This window comes from Babylonia areolata, chromosome 20 (assembly GCF_041734735.1).
Source record: "Babylonia areolata isolate BAREFJ2019XMU chromosome 20, ASM4173473v1, whole genome shotgun sequence".
NCBI lineage: Eukaryota > Metazoa > Mollusca > Gastropoda > Neogastropoda > Buccinidae > Babylonia > Babylonia areolata.
In genome coordinates, this window is record NC_134895.1 from 1,365,738 (window position 1) to 1,383,812 (window position 18,075).

An 18,075-nucleotide genomic window follows, 5' to 3' on the forward strand; every position below is an offset into this window, starting at 1 on the left:
GTGACAGTAGTGATGTTGTGACTTGAGGTGCCACTGACAGTGACAGTGGTGATGTCATGACTTCAGATGTCACTGACAATGGCACTGGTGATGTTGTGACTTCAGATGTCACTGGCAGTGACAGTGGTGATGTCATGACTTCAGATGTCACTGACAATGGCACTGGTGATGTTGTGACTTCAGATACACCACCAAACACCTGCAGGACGAGTCCACGCCCCGTGCCATCAAGACCATCCTGGCCTGAAGCAGGCCCCAGCCCATCACAGAGTCGTCATGCAGGGTCTCCCTCCATCCCTAGCACACCTCATCACTCATCCAGCAAGCACAGAGGTCTTCATCGGAAACACAGCACAACCCGAGTCCTGCCTCCCTTGGGCGGTGCAGTCAGCTCTGTCCACTGTCCCCACCTTTCGCCTTGTTGATTCAAGTCACAGTCCACACTGAAGGCAATAAACAACTCTTAGATGCCTGTTACACAGATTTGCCAAAGCTATTTTTGATTAGCATGTATTTTTGTGGGTTTAAGTTGAGGACAATAGTGTGGAGAAGAGGGAGGACTGGTGTTGATCCATCGTTCTGATCCAATGATTGGTGGACAGCCTGATGCATTGCTCAGCAACAGTGAAGTGTCAATCACCCTATCTCCCTCACATGCTGTGTTAACACATTTCTGACCCAGCAAAATCCGCTGAGTTGCTGCCCCTGGACCAAGCAATTTTGACCGTAGCAGGCAACACTACAGGTTGTGTCACATAAAATCCTTGCTTTGCCATAATTTCAAAAGAACACTGCATTCACAGAAAGTTCAGAAAGTAGTTTTCCCCCCCGCCTCCTGCCTTCGTCTGCTGTGTATGGCAACAGTCAAAACAGAAAGTAGTTGTTACAACAGCAATTTCTGAGTTGCGGTCCTCAGGCAGAAATTCACTGGACCGGCAGTTTGTTGGTGGCGGTCAGAAGTGTGTCAAGACAGAAAAAACAAAAAATAACATAGAGGAGGCCATGGTGTGTTTGATGTATTTTGATTACTTCTATAAATTCTGGATGAGCTGTTGACTTGATGCGTCTTTCTCATGAAGTCTTGCTTCCATGCTTCTGTGTCAGGTTATTCCATGTGGTGATGTGTTGTTTTATGCTGAGGACGGTGGTTGAACACCTGTTGTTCAGCCATGAACTTTATCATAGTCATCATTGTATTAAACACATATGTACATTGTGATTCAACATTCCAATCACCAGAAATAGCACAGGGGTAAGTCTTGCAAAGTACCAGGCAGACATTGCTGAAAATGTGTTTTTTTGTTCTCTCTCTCTTCAGTTGATAAAACACACATAATGTCAAATATCAATAGTTGCTGTGTGGAGTGTCAAGATCCTTACTTCCTCAATTGCTGTCAGATTTATGTTTTGTTCCTGTTATGTAAATGTGAAAACACGCCTGTTTGGCTGATACAGTTTTCATTCAGATGCCAAAACACGCCTGACTGGTTGATACAGTTTTCATGTGGATGTCAGAGCATCCCTGATTGGTTGATACAATTTTCATGTAGATGTCAAAACACCCCAGATTGGTTGATACAATTTTCATGTAGATGTCAAAACACCCCTGATTGGTTAATACAGTCTTCATGTAGATGTCAAAACACGCCTGATTGGTTAATACAGTCTTCATGTAGATGTCAAAACACGCCTGATTGGTTAATACAGTCTTCATGTAGATATCAAAACACGCCTGATTGGAGGATACAGGATTGAGAGTGACTGGTGATACATCACAATTTCTAAGAAGAGAACACTTTCCAGTTACTAATTTTTTTTTTTTTTTAACTGGACTTGTTCAGATTGCGTGAAAAAAATCTGATGAAGCTGTTCCTTTGATACTTGGTGTGAATGTGTTCATTGTACATTATCCATGTATACAGTCTGGTGTCTTCACTTTCAGGTCACAAACCTCTGTCCAGGCAAAAAGTATATTGTATCATGCCAGCCTTGTTCTGTTGGTTTTTTTGTTTTTTGACATTTCACAGCTGTTTTGTGAAAACAGCTTAGGATCATGAATTCAAGGTCTCTTTCTGTGTGGAAGTGAAAGTTGTTACCAATGTACAAGATGAGATTAATCACAGAGCGGGCTCAGATCATACCACAGGTGATCACGATCAGTTTGTTTTTCCCGTGGGGAAACACTGACACCACTGACAGTGCCACAACAAGGTTAGAGATGAAGCATGCTTGGATGATGCAAATTGAAACCAGAATTAGTATGAACATTTTTTAGTACTGAAACTAGAGAGAGTGAATTCATTGTCAAACCAGTCACTCAGACTAAGACTGCTTGAGTCTGATCAGAATAGCTTGATTTCATCCTTCAAGCATGTTTGCCACCAGTTGGCAAATGCGCAAATTTGTGCTATGGAAAATCAATTCTTTTTCTGAATGATATATCAGCTAGCCAGCAACTAGTCAACCAACAGATGATCTTGTCCCTGTTCCAAAGTGTCCCCAGTACATAATATTGTACCTGTTCCAAAGTGTCCCCAGTACATAATATTGTACCTGTTCCAAAGTATCCCCAGTACATAATATTGTACCTGTTTTAAAGTATACCCAACACATTATCTTGTTCCTGTTCTAAAGTGTCCCTAACACACGACCTTGTTCTTGTCAATATGATCTTGTTCCTGTTCCAAAGTATCCCCAACAGATGATCTTGTTCCTGTTCCAAAATATCCCCAACAGATGATCTTGTTCCTGTTCCAAAATATCCCCAACAAATGATCTTTTTCCTGTTCCAAAGTATCCCCAACAAATGATCTTGTTCTTGTTCCAAAATATCCCCAACAGATGATCTTGTTCCTGTTCCAAAATATCCCCAACAGATGATCTTGTTCCTGTTTCAAAATATCCCCAACAAATGATCTTGTTCCTGTTCCAAAATATCCCCAACAAATGATCTTGTTCCTGTTCCAAAATATCCCCAACAAATGATCTTGTTCCTGTTCTAAAGTATCCCCAACAAATGATCTTGTTCCTGTTCCAAAATATCCCCAACAAATGATCTTGTTCCTGTTCCAAAATATCTCCAACAGATGATCTTGTTCCTGTTTCAAAATATCCCCAACAAATGATCTTGTTCCTGTTCCAAAATATCCCCAACAAATGATCTTGTTCCTGTTCTAAAGTATCCCCAACAAATGATCTTGTTCCTGTTCTAAAGTATCCCCAACAAATGATCTTGTTCCTGTTCTAAAATATCCCCAACAAATGATCTTGTTCCTGTTTCAAAATATCCCCAACAAATGATCTTGTTCCTGTTCCAAAATATCCCCAACAAATGATCTTGTTCCTGTTCCAAAGTATCCCCAACAGATGACCTTATTTCCCCAGCACACGGCATTGCATGTTGTTGGATTGCTTGTTGATGTGACTGTTGCTGTACATAGGTTTGTTGCGTCAGCAGACATGTGAGGATGTGCGTGCTGTGAAGGGAGTGTGGTCTTTTTGCCTTTCTACATCATTTAGAGGCATGTAGAGCGTGTTCTCTGTGTGCAATGTGGAGTGTTCTCTTTGTGCAGTGTGGAGTGTTCTCTTTGAGCAGTGTGTGGGGTGTTCTCTTTGAGCAGTGTGTGGGGTGTTCTCTGTGTGCAGCGTGTGGAGTGTTCTCATTGTGCAGTGTGTGTGCAGCGTGTGGAGTGTTCGCATTGTGCAGTGTGTGTGAAGTGTTTTCTTTGTGTAGTGAATGAATTGTTCTCTTTATGCAGTGTGTGTTCTAAGTGTGGAATGTTCTCTTTGTGCAGAGTGTGGGGTGCTCTTTTTGTGCAGTGTGTGAAGTGTTCTCTTTATGAAGTGTTCTCTTTGTGCAGATGCAGTGTATGAAGTGTTCTCTTTATGCAGTGTGTGAAGTGTTCTCTTTGTGCAGTGTGTGAGTGTTCTCTTTGTGCAGTGTGTGTTCTCAGTGTGGAGTGTTCTCTTTGTGCAGTGTGTGTTCTCAGTGTGGAGTGTTCTCTTTGTGCAGTGTGTGTTCTCAGTGTGGAGTGTTCTCTTTGTGCAGTGTGTGTTCTCAATGTGGAGTGTTCTCTTTGTGCAGTGTGTGTTCTCAATGTGGAGTGTTCTCTTTGTGCAGTGTGTGTTCTCAATGTGGAGTGTTCTCTTTGTGCAGTGTGTGTTCTCAGTGTGGAGTGTTCTCTTTGTGCAGTGTGTGTTCTCAGTGTGGAGTGTTCTCTTTGTGCAGTGTGTGTTCTCAGTGTGGAGTGTTCTCTTTGTGCAGTGTGTGTTCTTGGTGTGGAGTGTTCTCTTTGTGCAGTGTGTGTTCTCAGTGTGGAGTGTTCTCTTTGTGCAGTGTGTGTTCTCAGTGTGGAGTGTTCTCTTTGTGCAGTGTGTGTTCTCAGTGTGGAGTGTTCTCTTTGTGCAGTGTGTGTTCTCAGTGTGGAGTGTTCTCTTTGTGCAGTGTGTGAAGTGTTCTCTTTGTGCAGTGTGTGAAGTGTTCTCTTTGTGCAGTGTGTGTTCTTGGTGTGGAGTGTTCTCTTTGTGCAGTGTGTGTTCTCAGTGTGGAGTGTTCTCTTTGTGCAGTGTGTGTTCTCAATGTGGAGTGTTCTCTTTGTGCTTGTGCTCTTCACTTTAATCGCCTCTGCTCTGGCTTAGCTTCATGGCAGCAAGTTACTGATTTGTATCAAGCTCTAAGCGCCTGCTTTGCAAACATTTGCACTACAGGCTACCTACCTTGATAGAGCCTACTGAGACATTTGGCACTGATCGTTCATTTCTGGTGTCATGTAGTCAGTTTTTAGTCACATGCATGCACACACAACACATATATACATGCAGCGCATGCATACAAGTATACACGTACGCACACACACATACCCATGTATATTGGAGTGTATTTTAGTGCAAGTGCTGAAGAACTGCTTTGATCGTGTCAGCCTTGCTCTTCTGTTAGCTTGTGCATGTTCAGCAAGATGGGTTGGAAGGGACGGTTCTCTGATGACATTGAATGAAGGGTTTCTGTTCTTTTGTGAGGTGAGTGAGTGGTGTGTAGGAATATGTCTTGTGTTCACAACCTGTGGCTTTGTACTGTCGACATTGTAAGAGGGGTTTTTGTTCTTCTCTTGCGAGGTGTGTGGTGTGTCAGATTATGTGTGCGTTCGTCATCTGTGGCTTTGTACAACATTCCCGGTCTGAGGTCAAGCCCCAAAGGTATGTAGTCTTGTTTTGGAATAGATTTTCTTTACACACACATGCATGCACGTGTACACACACAGTACACATATGTATGTGTGGAGCACAGGAGAACAAACTTTAGTAGTGCAACACAACAAAGATGAAGTGATGAAAAAGTGATTTGTTACAGGTCTTTCCCAGGTGGTGCTTGTTTCTCTCTTCAGTCTGTAGATATGATGATAGTGATACAGTCACACAATGCAGCATGAAACAGTTTTTAGAAAATTTTGTTACTTTCATTTATATTGTATGATTCATTTGTGTGGATATGTGTTTTACCCCGTGGCAGCAAGACAGTGTGAGAGTGTGTTTAGAGAAGGGGCTGGGGGTGGAGCTGACATTTCAGTTGTTTAAACTGGCTTCACTCTATGCAAAGGTTGGTTTTTGGGGTTTTATTAGCCAAGGAACAAACATCTTGTCTTTTTTTTAAACAGGGAATCATTGTTTCCAGTGCTCTAAACAGGGAATCATTGTTCCAGCGCTCTAAACAGGGAATCATTGTTTCCAGTGCTGTAAACAGGGAATCATTGTTTCCAGTGCTCTAAACAGGGAATCATTGTTTCCAGCGCTCTAAACAGGGAATCATTGTTTCCAGCGCTCTAAACAGGGAATCATTGTTTCCAGTGCTCTAAACAGGGAATCATTGTTTCCAGTGCTCTAAACAGGGAATCATTGTTTCCAGCGCTCTAAACAGGGAATCATTGTTTCCAGTGCTCTAAACAGGGAATCATTGTTTCCAGTGCTGTAAACAGGGAATCATTGTTCCAGTGCTGTAAACAGGGAATCATTGTTTCCAGTGCTCTAAACAGGGAATCATTGTTCCAGTGCTCTAAACAGGGAATCATTGTTTCCAGTGCTCTCATGATGCTTTGGTGTCAGGTGATGCCCTTTTTACTGGGTTTGGATTTTTTGGTTTGTTTGATTTGTTTGTGTGTGTAAATATAGTTTGTTTGATTTTCGGCTTTTTTTTGACAGTATGCCTTTGAAGTACTCTCATAAACACATTTATTGTAACTTATAAACCCATTGATTTTTCACTTTTTGTTACTTTATTATGTATGCCTTTGAAGGACTGTTATAAACCCAAACCTTACCAGGGTAATTTCCTGACCGTTTCTCCATTTTACCCACCCCCTGATGTGCCTCTTTGGTTTGATTTGTATCATTCAAACTTTTTGTTATGATTTTTTTTATATTAAAAAATCTGTTCAATTTTTCTGTGTCTGTATATATTTATCCAACACTTTTGAAATTGATAACTGGAAAAGTAGAATTTCACAAAAACAATTAAAGTAAATTTGGCATTTCTGTCCAGACAAAAACTAAAATGAACTTCCTGTCCATCAGTACAACTGATGTGAAATATTTCTTTCATTATCAAAAGTTTTTGTGGTTTAGTGCGGTTTACAGACGATGCCGGAGTTGCTCCACCTTTGTGCTCCTTTTGAAGTCAGTGGATATCATCAGCAGTTTTCAAGTTTCAGTTCGTAAGGAATCACATAAACGACATTTGATTGGGTGTGGCAGTGCCAGAGATAACTTATCATCCATCATTTTCAAGACATGTTTCAGTCTGTCACAGATTCAACATTGAACTGGGTGTGGCAGGCCAGAAATAACTGATGGACAGAAGCTGAAGTGGATCACAATTTGATCTGAGATTTTGCAGATGTCGGAATTTTTCTTGTGCGGGGCTTGTTTCTTTGGTTTAGATTGCACACACACACACACACGCACACGCACACGCACACACACACACAATTATAGATATAGATAGATAGAAGTGTGGGGGGGTGTATACTTTTCTTTTTAAAAGTCCTAGTCTTGAAGACATTAAAGTTGTTGTATGGATATGAAATAGCTGAAGTTGTAAAGTCTTTTTTTTTTCTTTCTTAGTCCTGATCATGTACGTTAATGAATTTCCAAAGAATTGCATGGATCATTTTGAGGTGTGCATTCGGAGGGTGCTGTTGTTCATTTTGCTACGCTGTTGTACATGCAGTGTGTTGTACATGCAGTGTGTTGTACATGCAGTGTGTTGTACATGCAGTGTGTTGTACATACAGTGTGTTTTATTCATGCTATGCTGTTGTACATGCAGTGTGTTTTATTCATGCCAGCTTGCTGCAGAGACTTTTAGAATCTTTTACCCCTCAGTTTTCTATGCCTGCTTCAACTTACAAGATGTAATTTTTTCACTCCTGTGTGAGAGTTTGGTGCTGGCTGATATGTTTTGTGTGTGGTGTGGACCTGGCCCTTTTTCCGCTGTGTTCAGGGTGGAGGGGATCAGTATCAGTAGCTCAAGGAGGCGTCACTGCGTTCAGTCAAATCCATATACGCTACACCACATCTGCCAAGCAGATGCCTGACCAGCAGCATAACCCAACGCGCTTAGTCAGGCCTTGAGAAAGAAACCTTGAACCAAATAGTACCAGCTTGATAATGACTGATGTTGCAGGTAGATGAGCGGACAAGGGGTTGCTTCATCCATTGGAAGTGTCAGTCACAGTGTGAGGGTATCAACATGATAGTGACAGATGTTGGAGTCATGCATTGGCCTTACACAGTGTGTTGTTGGTTTTCACAGTGTGAGGGTATCAACATGATAGTGACAGATGTTGGTGGAGTCGTGCATTGGCCTTACACAGTGTGTTGTTGGTTTTCACAGTGTGAGGGTATCAACATGATAGTGACAGATGTTGGTGGAGTCGTGCATTGGCCTTACACAGTGTGTTGTTGGTTTTCACAGTGTGAGGGTATCAACATGATAGTGACAGATGTTGGTGGAGTCGTGCATTGGCCTTACACAGTGTGTTGTTGGTTTTCACAGTGTGAGGGTATCAACATGATAGTGACAGATGTTGGTGGAGTCGTGCATTGGCCTTACACAGTGTGTTGTTGGTGTGTTTTTTTTGTTTGTTAGTTTTTCTCTCCAACCTGTTCTTCATGGCCACATATCCCTCACTGGCTCTTTGACAGATTTCTAGATTTTGTTATATATCTGTTCTTTAAGAAAGTAGGGAATTAAAAAGAAACGTACAAACCCCAAAGACCTTTTGGACCAGACTGACATCAAGTCCCCCTCCCCCTCCCCCAACCCCCCAAGAGAGAGAGAAAAAAAGAAGAGTGCATAAACAGCGATGGGATAATGTTGTTTTCAGTGTACGTGTTACTCCATTTGTCCCCCGCCCCCACCCCCGTTCTGCCCCCAACATCCTCACCCCCCCCCCCACACCCCCCCCCGACCTCCATCCCTCATCTGTGAAGTGTACCTTGTTCACTGACCTGACAGTGGAGGAAAAGATATTGTATGGTTTGTCCATTTTCGTTGATGTTCACCCGGTTTGTTTCGGACTGGTGGCTTGAAGGTTCTCAGATATTTTTACACACATATTGTTTTTAATTCTCTGAGTTTTCCAAAAGGAACAGGGAAAAGTTCTTGCTTTTTTAAGGAATTTTCCCAGACACCTTGTTGGAGATATAATTCTTGATAATGTTTGTAACCTCTTTTTTTTTTGTAATGCATCTCAAGGAGGGTGGGGTGGGGGGAGGGGGTTGCTGATGACTACTAGCAAGTCTCCCTGCTTCAATTTTTGTTATATTCATTCTTCATTTTGATGAGATTTTTACCTTTGTCTTGCTTTTTTTGTTTTTTTTTGTTGTTTTTGTCTGTTGATGGAGAAGACTGTTGGCATTGCTGGTTTTTCTGTTCCAACAGGAATCACGTTGATGGAGAAGACTGTTGGCATTGCTGGTTTTTCTGTTCCAACAGGAATCAAGTGCCTACACAAAGCAGTTGCACGTCAGGTGCGCTGTAAAAGAGCTGAACTTCCCTCAAGTCATTTTGCAACGTTTTTATGGGAGGTCTCTTTCGTAGCTGTGATGTTAACGTTGATACACTGCTCTGTTTGTGGTTTGTGTCATGGTATGTGTGTGACGGGTATGTTTGTGACAGTTTGTTTTCACCTGGTGTTCACTGACCTGCTCGTGTTCTCTTTCACCTCTTCTCCTTATGCTCAGTGTTCTCCTTATCTCTTCTCCTGCAGTGGGGGCCGTCCCTAGATTTGGTTAAGGGGGATGACGCTGTGTGTAATCCTGGTACAGAACGGTTTCTCATAGCACAAGGAGTTTGGGAGTTATTACGTACAGGGTGTGTATGCCCATGCGTGCTTGGACACATTCTTCACATTGTAGAACAGACATGTTGACCTTAGGACCTTTGTGTACCCCCGCCCCCACCTCTACTCCCCCACCCCCTCCTCCAGCTTTAACCCTCCCATACCCCCAGGGCTGCCCTGCCAAGGAAGACTTTGATGCACAGAAAATCATTGTTTCAGGAGCAACCTACATGTAGTCATAGATGAATTGTTTTAGCACCAGTCCACCAGTTTTCATTGTTATTAAGTATACTTGTGTGGAAAATATATTGCACCTATCTTCAGTCAGAGACCAGACTCTTAGTGCTTTACACACCTATCTTCAGAGACCAGACTCTTAGTGCTTTACACACCTATCTTCAGTCAGAGACCAAACTCTTAGTGCTTTACACACCTATCTTCAGAGACCAGACTCTTAGTGCTTTACACACCTATCTTCAGTCAGAGACCAAACTCTTAGTGCTTTACACACCTATCTTCAGAGACCAGACTCTTAGTGCTTTACACACCTATCTTCAGTCAGAGACCAGACTCTTAGTGCTTTACACACCTATCTTCAGTCAGAGACCAGACTCTTAGTGCTTTACACACCTATCTTCAGTCAGAGACCAGACTCTTAGTGCTTTACACACCTATCTTCAGTCAGAGACCAAACTCTTAGTGCTTTACACACCTATCTTCAGTCAGAAACCAAACTCTTAGTGCTTTACACACCTATCTTCAGTCAGAAACCAAACTCTTAGTGCTTTACAAACACAGAAATTTGCACAGCAGGCTGCCTACCTGGGTAGAGTCAACTGTTACCTTTAGGTGCTTATCATTCATTTCCTCTGTCATTCAGTCAGGCTTCAGTCATGTGCACATGTACACAAGTATATTACAGCTGATTTTTCTGTGGATTGTTTTATTTTATGACCTGTGATAGTTGTTTTAGCAGTAGTCCCTCTGTGGTCCTGTATAGAAATGGGCACACATCTGTGGTCCTGTATAGAAATGGGCACACACAAGCCAGAAAGTGATTTGAGAACTGGCATTGATCACAACTCAATCACGAGCACCATAAAATCCATTGCAATGTCATTTTTAGCGAGAAAAATAAAGGATGGTCATTACCATTGCTGTACCAGGCTAGGAGTTGACATTCTTCAGAGTTCAGACGTATTGTGGATTGGTTTTTTTTTTTTACATTTTTGCTCTTCAGTCATCAGTGTTCAGACTAAATGTGAATTGTTTTATAATGTTTTATGTTTGTCAGTGTTCAGATAATGTTTTATCATATTTTATGTTTGTCAGTGTTGAGACTATGGGATTCGTTTTTATCATATTTTAGGTTCTTCGGTCTTCAGTGTTCAGACTGACTGAATTGTTTTATAATGTTTTATGTTTGTCAGTGTCCAGACTAAATATGAATTGTTTCATCATATTTTATGCAGAACCTTGCCCTTATTTTTGTTTGCATGCTTAAAATTTTTGTTTTTGGATAGAAATCTGAACTGTTAGCCCAAGGTCTTCATGGTATTTAGTCATGGCAGTGTATTTATGCGGGGTTCTAGTGTGATGTTTTGATACATAACCTTTGGTTTCCTTCTTTGTGTGTGTGTCTATGGTGTATTTTTGTCATTGAGAATATCGTGGAGGGGTGAAACACTCAGAGCAGCTCACGGTCTGCACGAAGAGTGCAGGTGCATGTTGACAGAAACGGAGATACCGGTATCCAACAGACTGTCTGTAACGGTTGTCAGATGCTTTATTAACCATTGTCAGATGCTTAATTAAGGGACAAATCAGATAAGCCCTGCCCCTGTGTCATTTTTGAAAGGTCATTAACTCATTGTTACCCCCAATTTCCATGAAATCAAGGTATTGACTCAAGGAGTTAAGGTTGAAGGTAATACGCGACTAAAACAAACATGATGAAAAAGGGTAATAGGCCCATCTACCCTTCTTTCATACTTTTAAGTAAATGTCAGGAATCTGTGTAAATGGCCATGACATATTGGATCTTTTCCAGCTGTGTTTCATTCGTGAGTGGTTGAACTGACCCATATTGATGATGGTTGAACTCTTCCCATGTTGGTGATGGTTGAACTAACCCAAAAAGGTGATGGTTGAACTCTTCCCATGTTGGTGATGGTGAACTCTTCCCATGTTGTTGATGGTGAACTCTTCCCATGTTGGTGATGGTTGAACTGATCCATATTGGTGATGGTTGAACTGATCTATATTGGTGATGGTTGAACTGATCCATATTGGTGATGGTTGAACTGACCCAAACTGGTGGTGGTTGAACTCACCTATATTGATGATGGTTGAATTGACCTGTACAGGTAATGGTTGAACTGACCCATATATTTGATCTTTGAACTGACCCAAATTGGTGATACCCTGACTGACCTATACAGGGGATGGTCAAGCCATTGGTGCATGGTGGGGTTGTGCTGTTAAGACTTAGGATACAGAACAGTGTCAGAGGTTAGATCTTGGGGGTGCTTTGTGGGGTTTTTTCTTCTCCTTTATCCACCGACTTGGACTGACAGACAAAGAGACCACGACAGTCATCTCCTTTATCCACCGACTTGGACTGACAGACAAAGAGACCACGACAGTCATCTCCTTTATCCACCAACTTGGACTGACAGACAAAGAGACCATGACAGTCATCTCCTTTATCCACCGACTTGGACTGACAGACAAAGAGACCACGACAGTCATCTCCTTTATCCACCGACTTGGACTGACAGACAAAGAGACCACGACAGTCATCTCCTTTATCCACCAACTTGGACTGACAGACAAAGAGACCACGACAGTCATCTCCTTTATCCACCAACTTGGACTGACAGACAAAGAGACCACGACAGTCATCTCCTTTATCTACCAACTTGGACTGACAGACAAAGAGACCACGACAGTCATATCCTTTATCCAACTTGGACTGACAGACAAAGAGACCACGACAGTCATCTCCTTTATCTACCAACTTGGACTTACAAAGAGACCACGACAGTCATCTCCTTTATCCACCGACTTGGACTGACAGACAAAGAGACCAAGACAGTCATCTCCTTTGTTTCCTTGTCCACTCAAACTGAAGACCCACTCAGTGTAATTGTAGTCTGACATAGATTAAGCGACAACCATAATTATTGTATTGCTGTGTTGTTGTTTTTTCTGCATTCCTCTGAACATAGGTATTCTACATAAAGAATGAAGGAAGCTCTGGTGTGTGTGTGTGCGTGCGTGTGTGTGTGCGTGTTGTCTTCCCTTCGCTTCGCTGGTGTAACATGAATTTTCTTAACTTGTTAAAAACTGTCTTTTCAGATTGCTGATAGACAGAGGACCCTCATGATTTTTAAAAAAAACTTGTTTAAAACTGTCTTGTCAGGTTGCTGGTAGACAGATGACCCTCAGCTCATTTTGTGCAGTATTTATACTTTATTTGCACAGTTAAAGAAAGGACGTCCACATCTGGTATTTTAGCGCATATATTTTATTTGCACAGTTATAGTTGCATTGAAATAAAGATGTCCAATTCTGTTAGTGTAGTTGATACATTTTAATTGTATAGAAGACCTTTAATTGAGCGTAGTGATGCTTTGTATTTTCATCACATGGTGGGGTTGGAGGTATCGAAAATTACCTGAATTAGAATATTATTGGTTAGTACAGGAATGGTATTGAGTAGTACTGGTAGAGATGTAACTGTACTGACCAGTATGTTCCGTTCCATTCCTCTCATTCTAGCCAAGCTGGTGCAGCAAGAAGGATCTGCTTGGTTGAACAATTTTTAAGCAATGAATCTGCTGGATACCTGTGTCCATGACTGGACCCCACTCTTTCTAAGGATAGACCCCATTCATTTTCATTTTCAAAGGATAGACCCCACTCCATTTCATTTTCTAAGGATAGATCCCATTCATTTTCATTTTCAAAGGATAGACCCCACTCCATTTCATTTTCTAAGGATAGACCCCATTCCTTTTCATTTTCTAAGGATAGACCCCACCCCTTTTCATTTTCTAAGGATAGACCCCACTCCATTTCATTTTCTAAGGATAGACCCCACCCCTTTTCATTTTCTAAGGATCATTGATTGTCAATCATACATCCCGTTTCATTTTCTTAGGATAGACCCCACCCCTTTTCATTTTCTTAGGATCATTGATTGTCAGTCAGTCACGAAAGACCTGCGTCCATGGCTAGACCCCACTCTTTCCATTTTCTAAGGATGAATGTCAGTCTGTTGAAGATCATGTCCATGCGTGGAACCCACTGCATTCCAGTTTGTAAGGATGATTGTCAGTCAACCACTAAGGATCATGTCAGTGGGTAGACCCCAATGTTGTCAGCCTTTTTCTCTTTATTTTTTAATTCATCTGTTGATAATTAGCTATTTATTTGTTAAATCATGCTTACAACATCAGGGGGAAAAATTGAGAGGGGGGTGGGGATGGGGGATATTTTTTAGTCCCTTTGTGATAGGCTGGGCTATGAGCAACATAAGATACTGTATTTTTATATGATAAAGTGATCGTCTTTGCTGACAGAATGGTTTTGTCCAAATACAGTCAAGCCCTTGTTCACCTCTTACAATTTCCTTAGTATAATGGTTTGCGTTTTATTGTATTGTCATTTGATTTCTGTAGGATTAATGTCATTCAGCAATGGGCATTGTAAGATAAATCATGTCATTTGGACAGAGAAGTCACATTTGTCACATTTGTTTGGTGACGGAGGCTAGGTAGGATATATTCAGTTATGCTCTGTTTTAATTCTACCAGTTTTTTTAATGTTAATTTTTAAGTGGTGTGATGAAACCTAAGTGTTTTATGAAAGGGTCAGAAGGGGTTTCTTTTCCATGTTTGAAATAGTGAAATAATAAAGTTGATGAAGTTGCCACTCCCAGGGTCGATCTGTCTGTCATCTTTTATCAATTCTTTTGTGCGAAAAACATTCTGTTCAATAAGGATTAGTTTCTTTGTCAGTGGGGGATCAGGAAATTATTTTTTTCTTCAAACTACTTTGATATAGTTGTGTTAGAGACAGTGGGGAAACTATTTCTTCTTCAAACTACTTTGATATAGTTGTGTTAGAGACAGTGGGGAAACAATTTCTTCTTCAAACTACTTTGATATAGTTGTGTTAGAGACAGTGGGGAAACTATTTCTTCTTCAAACTACTTTGATATAGTTGTGTTAGAGACAGTGGGGAAAGAATTTCTTCTTCAAACTACTTTGATATAGTTGTGTTAGAGACAGTGGGGAAACTATTTCTTCTTCAAAGTACTTTGATATAGTTGTGTTAGAGACAGTGGGGAAAGAATTTCTTCTTCAAACTACTTTGATATAGTTGTGTTAGAGACAGTGGGGAAAGAATTTCTTCTTCAAAGTACTTTGATATAGTTGTGTTAGAGACAGTGGGGAAAGAATTTCTTCTTCAAACTACTTTGATATAGTTGTGTTAGAGACAATGGGGAAAGAATTTCTTCTTCAAACTACTTTGATATAGTTGTGTTAGAGACAGTGGGGAAACTATTTCTTCTTCAAACTACTTTGATATAGTTGTGTTAGAGACAATGGGGAAAGAATTTCTTCTTCAAACTACTTTGATATAGTTGTGTTAGAGACAGTGGGGAAAGAATTTCTTCTTCAAACTACTTTGATATAGTTGTGTTAGAGACAGTGGGGAAACTATTTCTTCTTCAAAGTACTTTCAGATAAATGTGTAGGGTTAATGTGGGAAACTTTCTTCTTCAAAGTACTTTTAGATGAATGTGTAGAGACAATCGGAGTGTTGGAAAAATCATTTGAAGCAGTTGTGTGTTGGTTTTATATTGTCCTTGTGATTTAAGTATTTCTGTGCTCTGATGTCATTTACATACTGTTGACTCCATTCTGGTGGTAGATCATATGCAAGTTAATGTGCAGTATGTGATTTCTGACCAATAAATAACCTTTCCACTTGTTGTGGTTTGTGCTTTTGCTTCATATTCTTCAACCTTTCCTTTTTCTTGTCAGAATGCTGAGAATATATGACAAAACTTTGTGAATGTGTGGAAAATATCAAACATTGAAAATCATATTATTATTATTATCATTGTTATTTATTATTATTATCACTTTATGATGAAAATAATCATGTAAATAATGATGATCATGATAGTTATAATTACGATGATAATATAATGATAACATCATATACACAGATGGCTCACACCAAAGACCAATCTAGCTGGGGATTCACTGTGAAACAAAATTGAAAAACAATTAGGGAAGAGAATGCTGCCTACAAAGTCACAACGTCCAGCCTAACGATGGAAGTTGAAGCTGTGACACATGCCCTCCAGTGGCTATCGTCTATCCATATGCCCGGAAATCAACATGCCATGATTCTAACCGACTCAATGAACCTCATACAGAAAATTGAAAATGGAATGGGAAGCCCAGTGTGTGTGTGTGTGTGTGTGTGTGTGTTGGGGCTCATGTATGTTTATGTGTATTTGACTGTGCTTTCATATCTGTGAAACTGCATGTTTGGTGCATATCTGTTATGCATATGTGTGTGTATGTGTGAATGTGTGTCTGCATTTTTTTACATTTATTTGCTCATTTATCATCGTTGTTGTCTTTTTTTATTTATTCATTATTATTATTATTTATTTATTTTATTTTATTATTTATTTATTTATTTATCTTTTTTTTTTCTGTATGCTTATAGTTCACTTCATCAAATTTTTTTTGCGCCTTATACATATTATTATTGGTAGTATAGTTCATTTTTTTATGTATTTATCTATTATTTATTTATTTATTTTTATTATTTTTATTTTTTTTTTTTTTTCTCAAGGCCGACTAAGCGCGTTGGGTTATGCTGCTGGTCAGGCATCTGCATGGCAGATGTGGTGTAGCATATATGGATTTGTCCGAACGCAGTGACGTCTCCTTGAGCTACTGAAACTGAAACTATAATGATAACAATAATATAGTACTCATATAGCATTAACTTCCCATATAGTGAGCTCCAAGTTCCTAATACATACCTTTAATACACCAAACCGAAATTCATCTTTATTTCTTGCAAAGATTGTGTGTGTGTGTGTGTACCAATGTTCTCCAAATAACATTTATTACTGAATAATGATTATTTTTACTATATAGCCTGTCATTCTGGTCGGTATCTGTTCCACATACGCTACACGTCTGCTGTGTGTATATACATTCTCTCTCTTTGTGTTATATGTATATGTATATAATATATATATATAAATTTTTTTTAATCTAAAGATGATGCCAGTCGCATATATACAGACCCCATTCTCTGGTCAGGCTTTGAGGGCATACGCTAGGTTTGTGTTAAACATAAGTAAATAAAACAAATAAGTGAATGCATTAAAATAGAATAATGAGAATGATATTCAGTATTATATAAAAAAATCAGAAGTCAAAGTCAAAGATTAATACAATGCTAAAAACGCCAAGAATGACACAAAGCACATTTTCCAGACAGAAACGGCACTTGATATATTCAAACGTTTTGGGTTTTAATGTATTTCTTGCTGTGCTGATGTCAAGAGCATTAAACTGAAAATAGAAACGTTTGGTGGGATTTTTTTTTTCAAATTTCAAATGACACAAAACTGAGCCAATGTTTTTGTGTTGTCAGACCTATGTTTATATTTTATTATCAATGACGCAATGAGGTATCCATACGCATTATAAATAGATAAAAGAATAAACCGTCATTGGTATGGGTGCCATTACCACAGTGATAATCCAACGCTGAATAATAAATCAAGATATCGGAAATAATTTGTTTCTCCTTTTCTGTCTTAACTTCAGTTCAGACACAGTGAGAGAACTGTATTAGCTTTTTACATCATTAAGCGCGCCCAACACAGATTTTGGAATGACGCATTTAGCTGAATGTTTTTGGTCTTGTTTTTGTGTGTGTGTGTGTATGTGTGCGTGAGTATTTGTATTTTGTATTTCTTTTTATCACAACAGATTTCTCTGTGTGAAATTCGGGCTGCTCTCCCCAGGGAGAGCGCGTCGCTACACTACAGCGCCACCCATTTTTTTGTATTTTTTCCTGCGTGCATATTTTATTTGTTTTTCCTATCGAAGTGGATTTTTTAGTCTACAGAATTTTGCCAGGAACAACCCTTTTGTTGCCGTGGGTTCTTTTACGTGCGCTAAGTGCATGCTGCACACGGGGCCTCGGTTTATCGTCTCATCCGAATGACTAGCGTCCAGACCACCACTCAAGGTCTAGTGGAGGGGGAGAAAATATCGGCGGCCGAGCCGTGATTCGAACCAGCGCACTCAGATTCTCTCGCTTCCTTGGCGGACGCGTTACCTCTAGGCCATCACTCCACGTACGTGCGTGTGTATGTGTGTGTGCGTGCGTTCGTGTGTGTGTGTGTGTGTGTGTCGGGGGGATCGGGGGGTGGAGTGTTCAGGATGGATGTGTGTGTGTGTGAGTGCGTGCGAGTGTTTGTGTGTGTGTGTGTGTGTGTGTGCATGTATGTGTGTGTGTGGATGTGTGTGTGTGTGTGTGTGCTTGGAATAGAAAAGCAGCCAGACATTTCTTCTTCTTTCATTAATGTTCAGCGGTCATAACTTTGACCATTATTAATATTTTTGCAAGTGCAAGTGCAAGTGTGTGCTCTTAGTCAGAATTTCGTACTCATAGTCCCTATCCG

At 40.3% G+C, this 18,075-nt stretch overlaps 1 protein-coding gene and 1 long non-coding RNA gene across 3 annotated transcripts in view; one reads left to right on the forward strand and one right to left on the reverse strand.

The window, feature by feature from the left end:
• The window catches only part of LOC143294820 (CYFIP-related Rac1 interactor B-like), a 54,378-nt gene extending 39,039 nt beyond the window's left edge, over positions 1 to 15,339 (forward strand). The window contains exon 11 of the mRNA XM_076606317.1: positions 184 to 15,339. Coding sequence (XP_076462432.1) covers positions 184 to 247 — 64 coding nt within the window. The 3' untranslated portion in view covers positions 248 to 15,339. The remainder of the gene's footprint in view (positions 1 to 183) is intronic.
• Positions 8,943 to 17,794, reverse strand: LOC143294821 (uncharacterized). 2 transcript variants are annotated; one of them, XR_013056937.1, is made up of 2 exons: positions 9,884 to 17,794; positions 8,943 to 9,768 (listed from the first exon to the last, which is right to left on the reverse strand). It is a non-coding gene; the product is annotated as an uncharacterized LOC143294821 (long non-coding RNA). The 2 variants fall into 2 exon arrangements; XR_013056936.1 differs by having other exon boundaries at positions 8,943 to 9,846.
• Between the last annotated feature and the right edge of the window lie 281 nt (positions 17,795 to 18,075).